The following is an 18972-nucleotide window of genomic DNA, read 5'->3' as shown; positions in this document are numbered from 1 at the left end:
CCCCAAGCCTCACCCCCACTTCCACCATACATACTCACCTCAACCCATGTATTGGACACGCCTGACACTGCCCTCAGCCTTTCTGATGGGGGCTCACCTTGCTAAATCACTAGTATCTGTCCTCCCTTCTGGAGGCCCTTTCTGGGGTCACCCACCAGATCTGGCCTCTCCTGAAGCACCAGAGGGCTCGGAGGTCCAGCCTGGAGCTCAGAGAACGCGGCTGTGCTCCGCGAGGCCCAGAGTGTCTGGGTGGCTGCATGTCACTCATCCCCCAAACTCTGGCCCCAAGGGGCGCTTCCAGATCCCAGTTGGGCCAGATGCCAGGGCACACCTGCTCTTCCCCTCCCCCACACCGCTGCCAGAGGAAATGCCAGCCCGCAGCCTTGGCCGGACACAGCAGGGACAGGCACCGAGCACTGGCACGGCCCCTCTCTCCCTCCACCCCCAAGCCTGAGCCTGACCAGCATCCGACCTGGCTTATCCCCGATCCTTCCACGAACACACGCTCCACTCGACCGTGCAGCCCTGTGGCCTCCTAAAGGGAGAGCACAGGACAAACACTCATGCTGTAGGGAGCCGGGCAGAATGAAGGGCTGGGGCCCTGGTCCCAGCTCTGGCACTGACTATCTATGTGACTTGGGTGAGAGGCTCATAAGCTCTCCGAGCACAGCATATATTGTCTCAATGAATGAATGAGCACACTTCCATTTTCTTGTCTGTGACCGGGGGCTGGGTATGATTGTGAGGACAGATGAGGCATTGTCTGGGAAACTGCTTTATCAGATGGACAGACCCTGCCATCCACACACACCAGAACCATCCCATGTGTTTCATATGAGCTCGAGAAAGGACACTATGCCGGTTACTAATCACTGGCGATTTCCTGAGCTCCCACGACGTGCCCATCCTGGGCCCGCCACTGTGGGCGTTACTGAGGAGCATGAGCCCTTAGGACCTCGTGGTCCGTATGGGGGAAGAACAGCAAAATGAAAGGGCAGCCGGCGACAGAAGCGCACGAGCACATGCCCGAGTGGGGGTACGGACTGAGTGCTCAGACGACTTGCCCAGGGAGGCCTGGCCTATCTGGGAAGGCTTCTTAGAAAAGCCAGGATGCATGCTGAGCTGTCATCCTCACTGAAGGAGGGCAGAGGAGCGGAGTCCCAGATGCCTGAACACAGTGAGCAGAGATCTGGGACTCAGCCAGTTCAAGGGGCCTTCGTGCTTAAGAGCGCACATGATAGGCCCTGCACTCCTGCAAGATACGTAAGCAGGGAAGTCGTCTCCACGCATAAATGAGGGAACTAAGCAGCACAGAGAGGAGAGGGCTTGTTGAAGCCAGTTAGTGGCAGAGTTGGGACCGAACCTATGTCTCCTGACTTCTAACCCAGAGATCTTTCCTTACACGGAGTAGACCCACTTTGCCACACAAAGCTGGCCCCTATGGAGGCATGTGCATGGCATGCTTCATACACAGAGGGAGGTCCAAGGAAGGGAAGGGATGAGATGAGAGAGTGCTCACGCATTGGGACGGTCTAGCCACAAGTGACAGAGAAGCCCCACATCGTGGCAGCAGGGGACAAGCCCCGTCAACCCTGGGCAACCAGCCCGCCCAACACCCGCTTGCATCACACCCTCAGCCAGCGTGTCCCTCCCTCTTTCTGACTTCACACAGCATGAACACATGTATGTGCTTTGCCAAATGAGAGCAAACAGAGGCCCTGTCCTCCAAAACCACAGTCCAGGTAGAGTGGAGATAACAAGCCAGGGGCGGGTTGAGAAATGCTTTAACAACCAGCTCTCCGCCAGGACTACAAACCGGGAGAAAAGCCATGATTTGTAGTCCTTGCCAATTTCCATGGTGTCGATAGTCCTACCATGACCAGTTTCAGGCAAATTCTCCTATCATTTACTAACAGGCTATTGAGAGCCAGTACCCATAGGCTCCAGCAAACCACCGTAACAGTCCAGCTCCCTTTCCTCCAGAAGAAACTCCACAGCCAGGAGAAGAAACCCAGCCCCGTCCTGTCCTCCCCCCAGCTGGAAAAGTCCCACGGTTAGGGTGTAGGAGTAGGAACGGAGGCCAGACACGTCATGGGGAAGGGATGGAGCAGCCCTCTGTCTGGTCTCCTGGGCTGCTCCACAGGTGGCCTAATCACGAGAGAAAGACAACTGAAATAGCTCCTGTACTACCGTGACCTTACCACGTAAGTCGGACCAGGTTACTACTCTGCTCGAGGCCTTCTAATGGCTTCCCATCTCTCTCAGAGTAAAAGACAAAATTCACACACCCACCACTCACTCTCTCCACCACAGCCACACGGTCCATCTTGCTGTTGCTTCCAGGAGAGCCTTTAAGCTGGCTGTTTCCATGACTGGAACATTCTTCCTCTAGATCTCTGCATGGCCAACTCTCTCGTCTCCTTTACACCTTCACACAAATGCCACCTTCTCAATGAGACTTTCCCCGACCACCCCATTTAAAACTGTACTCCCCCAGTACACGCAATCTCTCTTACCCTGTCCAGCTTTTTCCATAGCGCTTATCCCCAACATACAATATAATTTACAGGCATACCTCGGCGATGTCGCGAGTTCAGCTCCAGACCACTCTAATAAAGCAAATACCGCAACCAGCTGAATATCACAATAATGCAAATATTGCAATAAAGCAAGTCAACTGAATGTGGGGCTTCTCAAAAGTTATGCTTAAACGACTGTAGCCATTAAGTATGCAATAGCATTATATCTAAAAAAATGTACATACCTAAATTTAAAAATATTTTATTGTTAAAAAATATCATCATCTGAGCCTTCAGCCTGTTGTAATCACTGATCACAGATCACTGTAACCAATGTAATAACGGAAAGTTTGAATATGGTGAGAATTACAAAAACGTGACACAGAGACCGAAGTGGACAAATGCTGTTGGAAAAACGGCTCCAGTAGACTTGCCCGTTGCAGAATTGCCACAGACCTTCAATCCGTGAAAGATGCAATATCTGCAAAGTGCACCAGAGCGTGGCACCATAAAACAGGGTATGCCTCTACTTTTCTGTTAACTGATTGTTTACGATCTCTCTCTCACCAGAAGGAAGCTCCATGAGGGCAGGGATTTGGTCGGCTTCATTCTTTGCTACCTTTCCACAAAAGAACAGAGCTTCCCCCTGACAAGTACTCAGTGAGGACTCGCTGGACGGAGGAATGCCTGGAGGACACCCCTGCCCAATCCTCCAGGTGCCATCTTGACTTCCCAAGAGGAAGCAACTGGGGAGTGAGGGAGCCCAGTGGTGAGTGCCTGCCTGACGGGGCTCAGGATGTCTGCGTTCTCATGTTGACCCTGCCACCATGCCCGGGCACAGCAGCACCCGTGACCCCACCTCCGCACCTCATTTTCTCCCTTCATTTAGGCCGGAATGGGACCCTACCCGGCTAAGCCTGGGCAGCACCAAGGGCCAGGGCTAGGGCCAGACAGGACACCAAGCCGAAGGCGTCTGAGCTCTGCAGTAGGAGGCTCTGTGGTCAGGTTCGAGGCATTCCCTTAAAAGGTCTTAGGAAAGACGAGCTCTCTGCTTCCCCTCTGCACCACCCACATCGGAACCCCCAACCCACCACCTTCCGTTTCCCCAGCCCTGAGCCTAGAAGGGACACCCAAAGAATACTCTCCACCCCAGTGGTTAGAGCCAGTGGAGCCCCAACTCCAGGCAGCTGCCCCATCATGCCTCAGGCGGGCTCCCCACGTGCAAAGCGGCCAGCTCATCCTTCTATTTTAAGCTCTGCGGGCCCAGCTGTAGCACGTAGCCGCAGCGGGCCAGAGGCCCGGGTTGGAGGTAGAAGCAACTAACTCACTAAGAGCGCTGACCTGGGGAGCTCGGAAAGGGAGTGTCGGCCACCCTGCATTAACACCAGACCTTCCTTGGAGGGACCGGAAACTCCCGGTCCACACCCTTAAATCCACTAGCAAGGGGGAAAGTGAGTCAAAAGCTGCTTTGGGCACACCCAGATTCCATTTCTGAATGTGACCCCCTGTGTTTCCACATTAAAATGACTCCTAGCCCCACCCGGACAACCTCGAAATTCCAACAAAGCTGGGGCTAGCACGGTACCCATCTCCCAGGACCTGACAGGGCAAGCAGACACTACAAATGCAGACTGAATGAAGGGAGCTGGTATCCTGTTGTCTGAGAATGGCTTATTCACCGGGTCCCTCTGCACCCCTCTACCCGACTCCAGTCCCCCCTGCTAGACACACAGCACACTCAACAAATACTTGTTTATTAAATGGTTGCTTCTACATGTATTCCTAAACCAAGTATGTTCAGGGGAAAAACTCGTCTTGATTACTATTCTCATCATTAGTCTTTAATATATACATTTCTACTGGGGCGCCTGGGTGGCACAGTCGTTAAGCGTCTGCCTTCGGCTCAGGGCGTGATCCCAGCGTTCTGGGATCGAGCCCCACATCGGGCTCCCTACTAGGAGCCTGCTTCTTCCTCTCTCACTCCCCCTGCTTTTGTTCCCTCTCTCTCTGGCTGTCTCTCTCTGTCAAATAAATAAATAAAATCTTTAAAAAAATAATAATAATATATACATTTCTACTGACCTCATCAGGCACCCAAACAGAGAATAAAGACCATAGGAGCAAGGAACCAGAAGAGTTTAATAACAAAACAGGGATGCCCCAGGCTGCGGCCCTTCCAGGGAGGGCTGCCACCACCCACCTCCAGGGGGAGAGTGACACGGTGTTCTCTGGGAAGCATGTCCCCTGAAGTTGTGTGACATGGAGGCCCTGCTTTAACCCACCCCTCTCCACAGGACATCCAGCAGCCAGGCGCTGGCTTGAGAAGCAATGCACAGAACAGAAACTCTGGGTGCAGGCTATCCCCACCCCAACCTCACGCCGCAGGATGTCAGCAAAACCACCCAGGGCAGCCTGGGTCACTCATGCCAGGAGCTCAGAGCAGCAGCCCACAGCTCTAATTGCTCAGTTTAAGCAACATCAGCACCAGAGAAAAGGGAAAGGCGATCCAGAAGGTGCTGTAATTAGGGAGTTCTGGGACCTCTCTTCTTGCTACCCATCTATCTCAAGACTGAAGTAGCCACCCACATGGTAGAGAAATAGATTCACCACCTGGACTAGGGGGAGGAGAGGGCAATTGCTCGAATTTTTTGCTGGAAGAAGATCTCAGAAGCTAAGGGTCTTCGGAGATCATCCGATTCACTTCTCTCCTCCCCTCCCCTTCCCTGGCTTCAATCAACCCAGACGGACTCTTCGGAACATTTTTATTGTAATTGTAAAAGCGATAACAACAGCTTGAATCTACAGAAAAGTGGGTCCTCAAAGGGATTTCACCTAAGTCAGGATTTCGCTCTCACAAAAGTCCTGGGAAGTAGAAGTGCCGCACTCATCATGATATCCGAGGGGACGAGACTTACACCGAGGGGCCACGTCACTGAGGGGCCACGACAGGTCACACAGCCCTGGTCCCGTGCCCTTTCCAAGTGCTGAATTCCCTCCAAGACACATTTCTCTTAGTGTGGTTCCCAGGCCACCTACTTCCAAATCCCTGGGCGTTCTGAGACCAAAGGCAAATTCCTGAGCCCACTCTGGCTTCATAGAGTCAGGATTTCTGGAAGCAGGACCATGATAACCTCCTCTGTTAATAAATCCTTCAAGGGATTCTAAAGCGTCCTAAACTTGGAGGGTCCCTGGCAGCCCTTCCTTTCCCTACTCAAGCAACAACCCAAGTCTGACCGCCTCCAGCAAATCCTCCAGGCCTGGAGGCTGTTTGGGTGCGAGAGCCCCGGGGCTCCTTTTGGTTCATCTCCTGAGATACATCTGCACATAATCACCAAAGTCACCCTGAGACATTTCCGTCAGTCATCTGAAGTCACACCAGCTGGGAAGGCAATCCTGGCCAAAAGCTCCCCTCTCCAGCAGGGACCTATCTGCCAAAATCACTCTGTCAGCCCAAGCCCACACTCACAGACGTGCCTAATGAAGAGGGACGCGGTGGGGGAGGAAGGGAAGGAAGAACAGAATGGTAGGATTAGGTCACTCCAGGGCTGCTTTTCTTTCCCTACTGCATGTGTCATCAAAGATACAGCATTCCACCTCTGATTGTTCACTTTCAGATATGCCCTCACCCCAGCAGAGCTGACAAAGTAGATACCCAGGGTTCCCTACGTCAGCCCTTGAGACGGCTCCAACCGGCACTCCGTCATCTGCCCTGACGCTGTGTGCACCATTCTGTCATAGACTCAGCTCCCGCGTGCCTGTCCCGGCCTTCGGGAGGGCTCCATGGCCTGGCTCAGCTCTCCACCAGCCCGCCCGATTCTAGGCTTCGATTAGCATCCCCTCCCTTGGCATGGAGGCCCCTCAGGTTGATGGCTCAGGTACAGATCTCCCCTCCTCATAACCCTGACACACACCTGCCCTCCTACCCTCCCCGTCCCAGATCACGTGGTCTCCTTGACTCACCCTGGGCAGCCTGAGTGGGCAAGTCTCGTCTTTGCAAATAGACCGTCAGCTGCAAGAGAGCAGAGCACGAGTCAATTCCTGCTGCATCCCCTTAGCGTCCAGTCATGTGCCAGTGACTCAGGAAGCACTGTTGAGTAAATGAACCAAGTCTGAAGATCTAGCCCAGCCAACTCCTCTGGCAGTATCCAGGGCTTCCCAAAAAAAAAAGGCGGGGGGGGGGGGAGTGTGAAACACAGGGTGAGAGAGAGAAATGCTCACTCACATAAGGCCAAGAACAGGGCAGTCAGCACCCCAGGGAGCCTGGTAGGGTGTACCGACAGTTTCCCTACTTCCCGATACCCTCTGTCAGTAACCAGAACTGGCAAATTTAGCCATTTCCTCATTCCATCAGCAGAGCATCTCCCAAGCAGAAAGCCTGTCTGATCTGGGTGAATTAATTGAGTAATTAACTTCCCTAATCTGCTCTCTCCCGGCCTGCCTTCCAGAAAGGGATAGCAGCACCCCAGGGGAGGGCTGATAAGGGGCAGGAGAGAGACCACTTGCCCCTTGGGATCTTGCAGCCTTCTCCACCAGCCCCACCTTGCCAGAAATTCCAGCCAATCCCACATCACATACAGCCCCCTAGATTTCAAACCTCCCCGGTGAACTCAGGACACATGTGAGCACACGTGCGTGAGCACTGACTGTGGTACCACCTGTCCATCAGCTCAGATACTGGCTGTTTTTGAGCTCAGTTTTGAGCCAGTCCTGAGCTCTGGCACCCAAGGGACATCACAGGCAACCTGTCAGATACAGCGCAGGAGGAGGGAGGAGCACGGAGAATGAATCTTGGCAAAAGACTAATGCAAATCACAGAAGGTCTGGCTGCTGTAAAGGGCTGGCAGGCAGAGTGGGCCAGTAGGAAGGGTACACGGGATGGGGTCTGTCTTTTAGGGACCATGTGACTTTGGGCAAGCCACTCAACCTCTGTGAGCTGCAGTTTCCCCATCTTCAAAATGGGCATAATCCCTCCCTCCCTCCAGGGCTGTCCTAGGAACCAGGGAGCCCAGGAAGAACTACTGGCTTATGACCAGTCTCCGCCCCTCGGCAGAAGGCCCCTGAGGAAGACCTAGCAAGGCAGCCAACTAACTCCGCTTGAGCACTGCCCGGGCATCATCTCGCAGCTCTAACTCCTGTAAAGCCTTCCTTAATCTGAGCCCCACCCACCTGCCTCTGCTTTCCACCTTAGAGACATGGGTGGAGTGTGGGGAGACATGGGCCATGAACTCAGTCACATCAGTATCAAAGCCCAGCTCTGCCCCTCGACAAGCTACTTAACTGCCCTGCATCTCAGTTTCCTGCTCTGAATTATGAGTACAATAAATGCCTAACTACGCACAGAGTCAGTGATCTATGCACGGGGCCTGATTCAGTGCCTGGCACACCCTACACTTAATAAATAGTAGATAATATTTCTTTTAATTATCATCATCATCATTACTTTGGCTAATAGAATTAGCTCTCCCCTGTGGAGCAGTAAAGCAGGGGCCTAATTCCTCAGCCAGGTGCCAGCCTTTCCCAAGTAAGGCAGTATCGTGTGCCCCTTAGCCTTCCCTTCCCCAAGCAAAACATCCCCACTTCTTCCCACTGTTACTCATGCAGCAACCTACAGATCCTTTGCGGCCCTGCCCACTCTCCTCCTGGCCGTTCCTGGTCTGCCGATGCCCTCCCCAAGACGTAGGGCCCTCAACTAGTGCATCTGATCCACACGGTACCTCCAGCACCCCGCCTCAGCACCCAGCATCACTTAGCAGGTACACGGGAACGATTAGTGACAGAGCAGTCAATGAATGAGCTGAACACTACACTCCATGGAATCTGAAAATTGCAAAGGGCAACAGGCTATGATGGCTCTTGATCTGGACACTCTGTTTCCATCCGCGCAGCCTGGCACTGAACTCCCTTCCTACCGTGCATCGGACCATCATGCACATAAAGCCCTAAGCAGCACCAGGCCCTGCCCAGAGGTCGCATCGAGCACATTAAGGCGGAGCTCCCCCCTCAATATTCCTGCAGTTTTACAAATCTAGGTACCGTGTAACTGTAAACATTTGCCCATTGCCTTTCATCTCGTTAGTTTCTCTCCATTGTTACAGCACACTGGTGATTTAAAGTCCCCATTCTATCAGCCGATGTATGGGTAAATTATTTCTCTCAACATTCAGAAGATCACAGAATTTTGCACCAGAGTGGACATTAGAGATCATCAAGCTCCGTGCCTGCCACATCCAAAAGAGGAAATCCCAGACTAATGACATAACTTGCCCAAGGACACCTGTGATTTTGTGGCAAACCTGAGATTGGAGCCCTGCAGCCTTCCTTTCAGCCCAGATCACTGACAGTAACGCTACAAAATTCTGAATACTTATCTTGTGCCACGATTTCAACAACTCTTTTCCCCAATCTCGTAACAACCCTGCAAGATAAACATTGCTTTCCCCACTTGACCGAGTTTAGGTGATTCATCCTGGACCACCAGATCAGGCGTATACGGCCAAGCTAGGAAAAAAACCTGCCCTAGGCCGCCAAGTCCTGGAACACCTCCACTGGGGTGTCCACCAGGAACACAAACCAGCAGGCCCAAATCTAAATTTGTTCTCATCTCTTCCCTCTACCTACCTGTTCCTCCTTTGCCATTTTCTACTCTGTTAATAGCATCACCGCCAATTTAGTCACTTGATCTAGAAACCTAGAGCGTTTCCTCAGACTCTGTTACTTTACCTCTTTGCCCTGCAGTTTTGAGCCATCCCCCATGCCCCAGAAGCCAGCCCCCTTTCCCTGCTCATGCCATTCCCTTGGTCAAGCTCCTCAACTAACTCCTTCTCATAAAACCAACAGCAGACTGTTATCACAACCTCCCACCTGGTTGCCCCTTCCCGGCAAGCCCATTTCCAGAATGCCTTTCCATTTGCCCTCACATACATCTCTCTAAGATAAATGAGCTCATGTTGCTCCAACTTAAAAACTTCGTTGATTCTAGTCCAAATTGCTTTCACCACTCAAACTCCTGCGTATCCCACAAGACCCCACTCAACCCTCCTCTTCCTGGTCCGGTTCCTGCCCTCCTGGCTCCCTGGAGTCCGTCTTTCTGACTGAGCCTTTGCCAGCACCTGTACTGTGGTGCTTCTCACCACACAGTTCCGCACGAGCCTTTCACCCCCTCTGGGGGTGAGCTCCTTGAGGGCAGGAAGGTGACAACCTCTGAATCCCCAGCTCCAATTCATGGATTTGCTCATTTACTCAATCTGGGACACACTCCAGGAAAACTGTTGAGTAAATTAGCAGTTTCATAGATCAGGGCTCTGTCTATACTTTTATTATGAAAAATAACCCATTAAGTAAAAACCTGAGTCGTAAGATCAAATTTATTTTAGAAAGATGGTGTTAACATACTGACTGACAGGGGTCCTTGTTAAGAGATGTGTGAAAGCCAAGGCTTCCTGGACAGGTGCCTGCTTTGAAGGCATCAAAGACAGTAAAGAAAAGAGAAACCCAATCACAAGAAATAAAGAATCTGAGCTAGAATAGATGTGTGTGACCATGACCCAGATGCATTAACTTGCTAATTGTTTCCATTTGCTTTAATCTATAGCGACTCCCAGATTAGTGTTTTTCAAACGGCAGGTCATTACTCATTAGTGGGTTATGAAATCAGTTTAGTGGGTCAGGAAGAGTATTTTAAAAAATTAAACAGAAAATACCAGCATGTATCTCACATGGTAATTTCATGCAACGTTTTTTCGGAAGTAGCATGCACACGTGCACACGCGGGCATGTACTGAGTCGTGAAGTTTGAGAAGCGTGGCCTTGGATCTTTCGTGCTGACAGGTCCAGCCCAGGAGGGTCTCAGGACATGAGAATAGGGACTTTCTAGGCATGACGTTTAGAGGTGGCTACTTTCTGCAGGGGCCACACCTGGTCAGAAAGTTTACCCAGCTGTAGAAAATACATGTGATTCGCCCTTGGAGACAGAAATGTGCTTAAGTGTGCCAAAATGTTACATGTACCATGAAAAGACACGGCAAGTCTTGGCATTGTAAAAATGTGTCCCTGGGTCATCTGGCAGAACTCTGGCTAGAAATGTGGGCACAGGGTACTTTGCCTGCAAAACTAGAAGAATAGTGCCCACTTCAGAGCAAAGCAAAATTTCAAATGGACAATGTACAATATGGACTCTTTATTAATGTATTCCTCTCTTGATTGCTGAAGCAAAGTTGGTTTAAACAATGCATGAAGTTAGCTCAGCACAGAACTATACCTTCCTATCCCATTAAACTAGAGAAAACCAATTCTGAATTGAGCCAATATTTCATCCATTACAAATTCTGCTCAGCTGTCTTGCCTCATGTGTCGAAAGTAGACGCCACCTCCCACTGGTTCCCCAAAACAGAAGGAAAGCATCATACCCTCCTTCATTTAAAGGCTCTGTGCAAAGGACGATGGCCTCTGTCTTGCTTCATTTACGGCAGAATGAGAGGAATGGACTCAAAATGCAAGGGGAAGCCTTCCCAAGAGAGCTGTTAAGGACAGGGGCAGGTGACCAAAGCAGGTGCCAGCCACCACCCTGGGCGGGCTGAACCCGGCCCCACCTGGAGTCCGAGAGGCCGAGTGCAGCATGGTCCCTTCCTTCCTAGATGACTTTGGGAGGTGCCTTCCTGTCTGTGGCATCCATGGTTCCAGGATGAGGCGAGATGGTGATGGTGGGGTTGCCACAAACAATCGGCCCTCCCCCTGGGGCCCCACAGCCTATTTCCAGCTCCTGATAGTTCCTGTCTAATGCCAGCGTGGACTGAGGAATCCAGGGCATCCTGGGCCCAGCATTGTTCAAATCACACATTCCTCGTCATGAAAAGCTACCGAATAACTCTCATTCCTCCAGCCTCCCAGGAGAAACCACATCAGAGGGCAAGCAACCAGATCCCATGTGTGATGGGAACAAAGGGGGACAGCAGGAGCCACAGGGTGTCTCCACCACTGTCCATCAGACCCTCTGTAGCGGATACAGACTTGCCCAGAAAGCTCACCTGCCCCTTCCCACAGGCTTAACCTGCTCTCAAACCTTGGCAGTCAAGAGCCAGTGTGAGCAGCCAGAGCCCCACCTGTACCCTTGGCCTGGACACACTGCTTTCGGAGCGTCAATGTTTCTACGCTACCCATCTCCCTGACTTTTTGTGAAAACTGCAACTAAACTCTCAGGGAAAAGAAGAAGATTGCCCATGTTTATTGAGAGCCTGAGCGTCAGGCATTGGGTGGAGCACTCGGGGTCCGAAACCTCTTGATCCCTATGGGGCAACAGGCACCCTGAAGACATATATTCAGATGGAGAAAAACAAGCACAACAAATATTACACTAACGTTGTAGGGAAGGAGGAGAAAAAGGAGGAGAAGAAGGAGCGAAAGGTCAAAAAAAGGGGGGGGGAGATAAAGACAGAGAGAAAGAAGTCTGCAGTGGGGCGAGGCTGAAGCACAGCCCGGCCCCCAGCACTAACTGAGCACATCACCTCCCTGCTCCCCACGGCAACTGCCGCCCCCTGAAAGTCAAGCAAACTGCAAGATGTGCTTCGGGCCCGTGAGCAGCTTCCAATCTGTAGGCAAGACCCTTCCCCAGGCAGAGCTCAAAGGACCCCCCACACTCCCAGGCAGCACCCAGCCCACCCTCACTGGCCACATCTCCAACCAGGGCCGTGGGCACTGTGTGAACGACTTCCGTGATGAGGGATTTCACGGCTTTGCTTCCAAGTGGTAAAAAAAAAAAAAAAAAAAAAAAAAACAAACCAACTTGGGAATGCTAGAAGTCATGGAAATACAAATTAAAATGGCCAACCTATCATCGTTTATGCTATCAGGTTATATATATGTAATTAAACAAGGCTACGCAATGCTGGCGAGAGTGTGGCCCATCTCCTCAGGGTCTCCCGCTCTCCCCCAGTGCCTGGCCACCCCCCGTGTCTCTCTCATTGACTTGGCCTTGGCTCCCCTTCCTCCCCAGGGCCCTCCTCAGAAGACTGCCCCACATCTTCCTAACTCTCCGTCTTGCTCATTTCATTGCATTGCGGAAACATGTCAATGGCGCCAGTTTTAATGGAGTGTCTGAAGAAAAGCTCTGGTGAATAGTTTGGAGAAGACTGGACAGAACTCCGTGGGGCCTAAAAGATGCACAATTCTCAGCCAAGTGGCAGCTGGGGGATGGAGCGGGGAGGAGGGAATGATGCAGAGATGGGACACCTGCTGTGAGTTTTCCTTGGATTTTCTCTAACACTGGCCTGATGTCTTCTCCCCTGTCACGAGGTCCCAGAATGGAGTGCAAGTCACCAAATGAAAAGGAAGGAAGTCTAAGTGGTGCTGAGGTGATTCAACTACTTGGTCTTTTTTTAACTAAGTTTTTCACTGTGATTGGACCCAGAGACAAAATATTGTAATCAACTAAAAGACACTGTGGGTCCTCTACTAGCATTAGAGGCTAACAGGAGGGAGCAGGTGTATTATATGGACATCACAACCCACTGGCATACACGGAACTCAGGTACCAGAGGTGCCTGTTACATGCCGTGCCAGCTGCTTGTACCTTTGCACATTCTGTTCCCTGAATGGAACTACTCCCCTCTTGTGGCCATGCTGTTTTCCCTGTGAAGCCTCTTCCCTCCCTACCCCAGGCAAAACCAGACATGCTCTTCAGCATTCTCTGAAGCCCCCATATGAAGACTCTTGCCCTGCACACTGCTCTGTGAGTCTCGATGCTGAGAATGGGGAGGAGGGAGGGACAGGAGGTGATTCTTGTTCATCTTTGAATCCCAGAACCTAGCACAGTGCCTGCCTCCTAAGAGGTGAAAACGAATGAATGATCAATGAACAGACACACGCCAGGCAGAGCATGCCCCCAGAGGTGAAGAGAGATCCCAAGCGTGTGGCTCCTCAGACCTTCTGAGGAACAGGACGGGCAGGGAATGTTCCCGTAAAGGGAAAGGAGCAGAGTGCAGGGCTGAGCAGGGCACCAGGAGCCAGCACGGGTCTGTTTAATATGCAGCGGGTAGATTCCCAGAAATCAATGCTCATTTTTAAAACACGGCTGCCCAGAGCCACCCTCCCTGCTTGGTTCCATGGTCGGTGTTAAGTATCTTTCTATTTATAAAGCAAGTCTGACTACAGTGGTGCACTGCCGGTCCCACACCCAGCCTTGGAGGTGGGGCAGAGTGGGACAGAGGGAGAAACTGAGGTCTAGGAACAGTCGTCGGAAAGGCCAAAGAGACTCTACACCCTCCCCAGGGGCCTTCTCACTGGAGGGCCTGCCGACCAGCTGGAAGGGGCTGCTCTCCTCCTGGCTTTCATGAGCACCGCCGGACAGGCTGGGCCTCTCAGAGTGAGTCTACGAAGCACTAAGGGAAATGCCCAGAGGGACAGGAAGCCCGAGCAGCCTCCCTCTCCAAGTCCAGGCTTCTGACCTTCCCGGCATCCATCAGCTCCCTGTCTCATACCTGCTTCAAAGCGCTCACACTGCGGCTCAGGGGGTCACCCCCGCCTGGGTGCCGTCCTTCCCATGCCTTCTCGGGCTCACCGCTCCCCTCCAGGAGCCTGGACAACCCAATGCTTCTACGATCGAGGCCTGGGAAGACGGATTCTCCTGCGCCACCCTCTTGGTCTTCTCCCTGCCAGTTTGGGTTTCAGTTCTGAGGGACCGTCCTGCTCCCCAGTCTCACGCCTCGGCCAGATGCTGCCCCGGCTCCAGCACGTCACACACGACACCCTTCCATGAGCGGGGCTCCTGTCCGCAGAACACACGAGAAGTCAGAGCCTGTCCCAACATGCCATATCATACAGGGTGCAAAGCTGGTGAGGAGAGCCTTATGAGTGCTCCTGGCCACCTTTTCCAAAAGGAAGGAAGGAAAGATGAGAGGCGGGGCAGGGGAGGCCGAAGAGCCAGGCAGCCCTTTTACACCACCAGATCAGAAGGCCCCTGAGGCCCCGGCCACATCGGTTAACAGCACAGCTGAACCACCAGGTGCTGGGCCCGGAACGAGACACCCCGAGGAGGGCCCCAGGCACGGCAGGATGCACACGCTGGTGAAGACGGACACACAGACCTCTCTCCATCGTCTGTCGCCCAGAATCAGGAAATGTCAGAACTGGAAGGTGGCCTAGAAGTCATTCGGGTCAAACACCCTTTATAATGAAAGAAAAAATAAGCTTCCAGAGGAAAGAATGAACTCATCTATGGTCATCTAGCACCACAGTAACAGAACTGATACGAAAACCCGCGTTTCTTGACTGTGTGATCAGTGTCTTTTCCACTATGCTCTCTATTCATTCAATAAACATTGGCAGAAGGGGTCAGTTTAAGACATAGTCGGTCCCTGTTCTCAAGAAGCTTAAAATTTAAGAAGAGACAGAGAGAAGGAGATGGAAGGAGAGATATATGAAACCAACAAAAACTTGAAGACAAAACAAACTCATTAAACAGCACAAGAATGTGACAGGTGGTAGAATACCAATGGGGCGCAGATACGGAGGTGACTACTTCCACTGTGGGGGGGGGCACGCGCTGGGTCCACTGGGTGAGCAGCAGTCTGTCTGCCAGATAGAGAGAGGAGCAGGGTGTCCCCATCCCAGGGAGAGCCACCGGCACAGGTGCGCCCCCGAGACCAGAAGTACACTGCAAAATCGAGAAGTGCCAGAAGACCTGTGGTGCGGGTATGTGCCGCTTGTGAGGGCTACAGAGGCAGGGCTGAGCCCCACGTGAAGGGCCTGCAAGGCCACCCAGAGTCTGGGCCTTGCCCCAGGACCAGAGGGCACCAGCGAAGCTAATCCAACCAGGACAAGTGAGCGTCCTCCACGAACCAGGCACAGGTCGGTGGGCATGGCCACTCTGCTGTGCGGCAGAAAGACGGCCTGGAGGGGGTTAACCAACAAAGCTATTGTAACATTCAGGTGAGACGCTGGGAGCACCAAAACTGGGAAAGTGGGATTCAGAGGCAGAGCAGAAGTCGAGACAGCAGAAGTCGAGACAACAGAAGGCGGACGTGGGGTCCAACCGAAAAAGCTGAGAATGCCTCCTACGTTTCTGGAAGGGGAGGGCCGGGATGGGTGGTAAGGTCCTTCCCTGAGACCACCCTCTTCATTTAATAGACTCGCCTGCCTTGTGCAGTTAGTTACTTTGTGCGCCTACGTGCCTTAGACAGCTCTGTGTTCCCCACAGTCTCAATCAATACTTGCAGGTTGACGTTGATTACAAAGCAAGCACGATTCCCAAGCTGGAGAAAGCCTTAGTGAGTGACAGTGCTGACGGATCTAGTATGAGAGTGGGTCACACGGGCCGGCCCCTCTCACCACCTAACCCGTCACCCACCTCATCCCCTCCATTTGGGCACAAATAGGGTCCTGCAGTCAGTGGCTCCAACCAGGCATGGGCACCAGAAACACCCCCCCACCAGCAGGGGAAGGTCCAGGCAAAACACTCAAGACCAGTCTCCCACAGTGCTGCGTCTTACACTACCGTGGGACTCAGAAAGCTGCTTCTAAATTCCCTGGGTGACTCAAATGCTCACTCCAGATACCAACCAATTATGCAATTCTCTCATTTTAGAGATAAACAGCTTTGGGAAGCTACAAAGTCATCCACTGCCTGAAACGGAGAGTGGCTGCAAACGGGAGAGCCGACCCCGTCCCTGCTGGCTCCCCCACGCCACCCTGGCTGCAGAGCCACACCCGCACCCGTATCCAAGGACCAATCTGCATCCCTCCCTCCACAGCAGCACACGGAGAGCGGAACCTGGGGCTGGAGGCGGGGATACTATGATGGATGGATCCTGCTTTGCCAGCTGCTGCCAGAGGGCCAGGGAGGAAGAGGAGAAATGAAAAGCCTGGGAGATATTTTCCCCGTGATTTGTGCCGCTCGAGATGCCCTGTAGCAACATTTATCCTGCGGCTCTGTCCCACTTTCGTTTATTATCCAGCTTAGCCTGAGTTATCACAACCAGGACGGGACCCATAAACTAGCTACCTGACACCATCGGGACCGTGCAACGTATTTTAAAATCTCAAGGAGCAGCTTCGATCCCCTATGGAAATATAAAGAAATAGGTGCACTCTTCATCCTCTGGGGACTGTGGCCATTCTTGAAGCAGATGCAAGGAGCACCTGTCACCGGCTGCCACACTCCCAGAGATACACCCTGGAGACTGCACCATCCACGCCCTTCCACATCCTACCTACTAGTACAAACCACGATCTGGCCACTCACCCCTTGTTCGGAACCCTACAACACGACTTCCAGAGGCCTAGATCATTTCTAGGGTTGCATTTTAATCATCAGTCAACAGTATTTCATTAAAACAGTTGCCAGTAAATGAATGAATAATGAATTTATTACATCTTAGGTCTGTGCTGGGCAAAGGGGGTTAGAAGTATAAAACCAGGCTCTCAGTCTTATCTACCTGATCTGTCATAGGATACCCAGGGCTGAATAACTGACAATCCAGTAAAGATAGGGGTCTGGTGGGGGAGGGAGGAACAGCAGGGGCCACTGGGAGGTCCAGGGCCAAGGGATCCACAGGGTTGGGCTGGCATCAAGAAAAACTTGACAAGAGGGTAGACAGTAATTCCCAGACTGATAGCAAACCATTTCTAAAGATCAGAGATTAGTTGTGTGATCTGGTTTCTGGCTTCATGGCAGTATATAAAACCAGAAGAAAAAAACAAATCCCTTCTTATGGCTTACATTCTGATTTGAGGAAAAGAGGGTAACACTAAAGAAAGATAATTACGAAAGAAATAAAATACATATTATATATATGTATGCGTGTGTGTGTATATATATACATACATATATATATATATATATATATATATGTATTTGATGTGCCATGTAGAAAATAAAGAGGGATGGGAAGACCAGGAATACAGGGAGTGGGGGAAGGGCAGCTATTTTAAGCAGGGTGGCCAGGGAAGGTCTCAGTGGCACTCCAGAGGAGACAAGCGGGGAAGCTATTATAATAATCCAAGCAAGAAAGGATGGACCATGGCTTGGACCAGGGCTGTGGCAATGGAAGCAGGAAAAACAGAATGGATCCTGGTTGTTCTATAAAGGACATGGGGTGGGGGCAGGGAGGCAGTGGTAGACACCAAAGTGCACTTTTAGATACATTAAGATGACCGTTAGCCATCCAAGTGGAGATGTGATCCTATGATTTGATGACTCAAAGAACTTTAGAAACAGAACAGACTTGAGAGAGTCCGACTTGGTGTCCTCACCCAACAGGTACTGATGAGATGGTGACCAGGAAGCCTCACCTGGCAACTCTCCCAGCAGGTGCCACTGCCAGGCAGTCCTTCTCCTCTATGCCGGGGCCCATGTCATCACCCCCAACACTCCTGCTTGGCCCATTGAGAGGCCTGACTGATGCGTCCACCTCATTCTACAGGTGAGGTGCTCTGAGGCTGGGAGGAGCCAGACGGCCTGCCCAGGGCCTCTCCTACCTGGCAGCAGAGCCCCGCTCAGTGATCTCTTCTCTCTGCTACGCAGACCCGCAAATTCGGTTTTGCTTCCAGGAGTGTCATGGTTCATGACAAGGAGGGAAGGATCTCTGCTTACAAATATGAGTTTGTCCCCCAAAGTGGACATTAAATACAAACTCCATGCTACCTGATATCTGAATGCAAACTGCACACAGTTAGGGATGACACAAAAATACAGACTGCTGGTATGAAACCGGACAAACTGTAAAGTCTGTCTCCACAGAAAGGAAGGAAAATAGTAAGCCCTGGCATAGACCAATGTGGATGTACCAAAAGGCTCTAGAATGTTCCCTGCAAATGCCATAAATAAGATGGATAGGAGAGAAATTCAGATGTAAGTGACATTTATTGAGCACCTTCTAGCTCCACGCTGTTCTTTTGCTTCACTCAATCCTCACAGCAACCCTGGGAGACAGGTATTACGATTCCCAGATGAAGGATGAGGAACCTGGAGAAGTAAAGGGACTAGCTCAAGGTCACAGAAGCTAGAAAATGACAGAGGAGATTCAGGACACTTGCCCCTTCTCCAAGACATCCTGACTCGTCAATCAGAGCCCTTCCATTGCCACGCTGCCTCCAAAAAATGAGGAAATTGGGCTTAAGGGGATGGCTTAACACAAGGCATGGAGCACATCTCAAGACTCCCTTGTATCCTTCACCTCTACCCTTCTCCAGGACTGGCACCTTCCTAGACCCAATTACTTCTGGCCACAAGGAAGTCACCTGCCCACCAGGATGCCTGACATAGTTTTCTTCTCTCCTTCAAATATGATCATTAACTGCCTCCATTATCAAGCCCTCCAAACTAACGCCATGCCTCTTCCTCCTCCAATGAGAGCTAAGAGAGTTGGACGGACCTCACGAATGTCATGCATGACCTCGACCCTTGGATCTATAGCTGGAATCACTCAGAACCCTACAGACACCCATGGCTCTCAGTGTTTAC

The 18972-nt window shown here is 51.7% G+C and overlaps 1 protein-coding gene across 6 annotated transcripts in view; it reads right to left on the bottom strand.

The window, feature by feature from the left end:
• TSPAN9 (tetraspanin 9) overlaps nucleotides 1-18972 on the bottom strand; it is a 198403-nt gene that overhangs the window by 95657 nt on the left and 83774 nt on the right. For 4 of the 6 annotated variants that reach the window (XM_040642045.1, XM_040642040.1, XM_040642039.1 and 1 more), the window contains one exon: nucleotides 6480-6528. The exons of the other annotated variants lie outside the window; for them this stretch is intronic. Coding sequence is in view for 3 of the 4 variants with exons in the window: in XM_040642040.1 (XP_040497974.1) it covers nucleotides 6480-6528 (49 nt within the window). In the remaining variant the exon portion in view is untranslated. The remainder of the gene's footprint in view (nucleotides 1-6479; nucleotides 6529-18972) is intronic. 6 annotated transcript variants of the gene reach the window in all.

The sequence above is a fragment of the Ursus maritimus genome, unplaced genomic scaffold (genome assembly GCF_017311325.1).
Source record: "Ursus maritimus isolate PB19 unplaced genomic scaffold, ASM1731132v1 scaffold_26, whole genome shotgun sequence".
NCBI lineage: Eukaryota > Metazoa > Chordata > Mammalia > Carnivora > Ursidae > Ursus > Ursus maritimus.
This window is presented reverse-complemented; position numbering and strand designations above follow the sequence as displayed.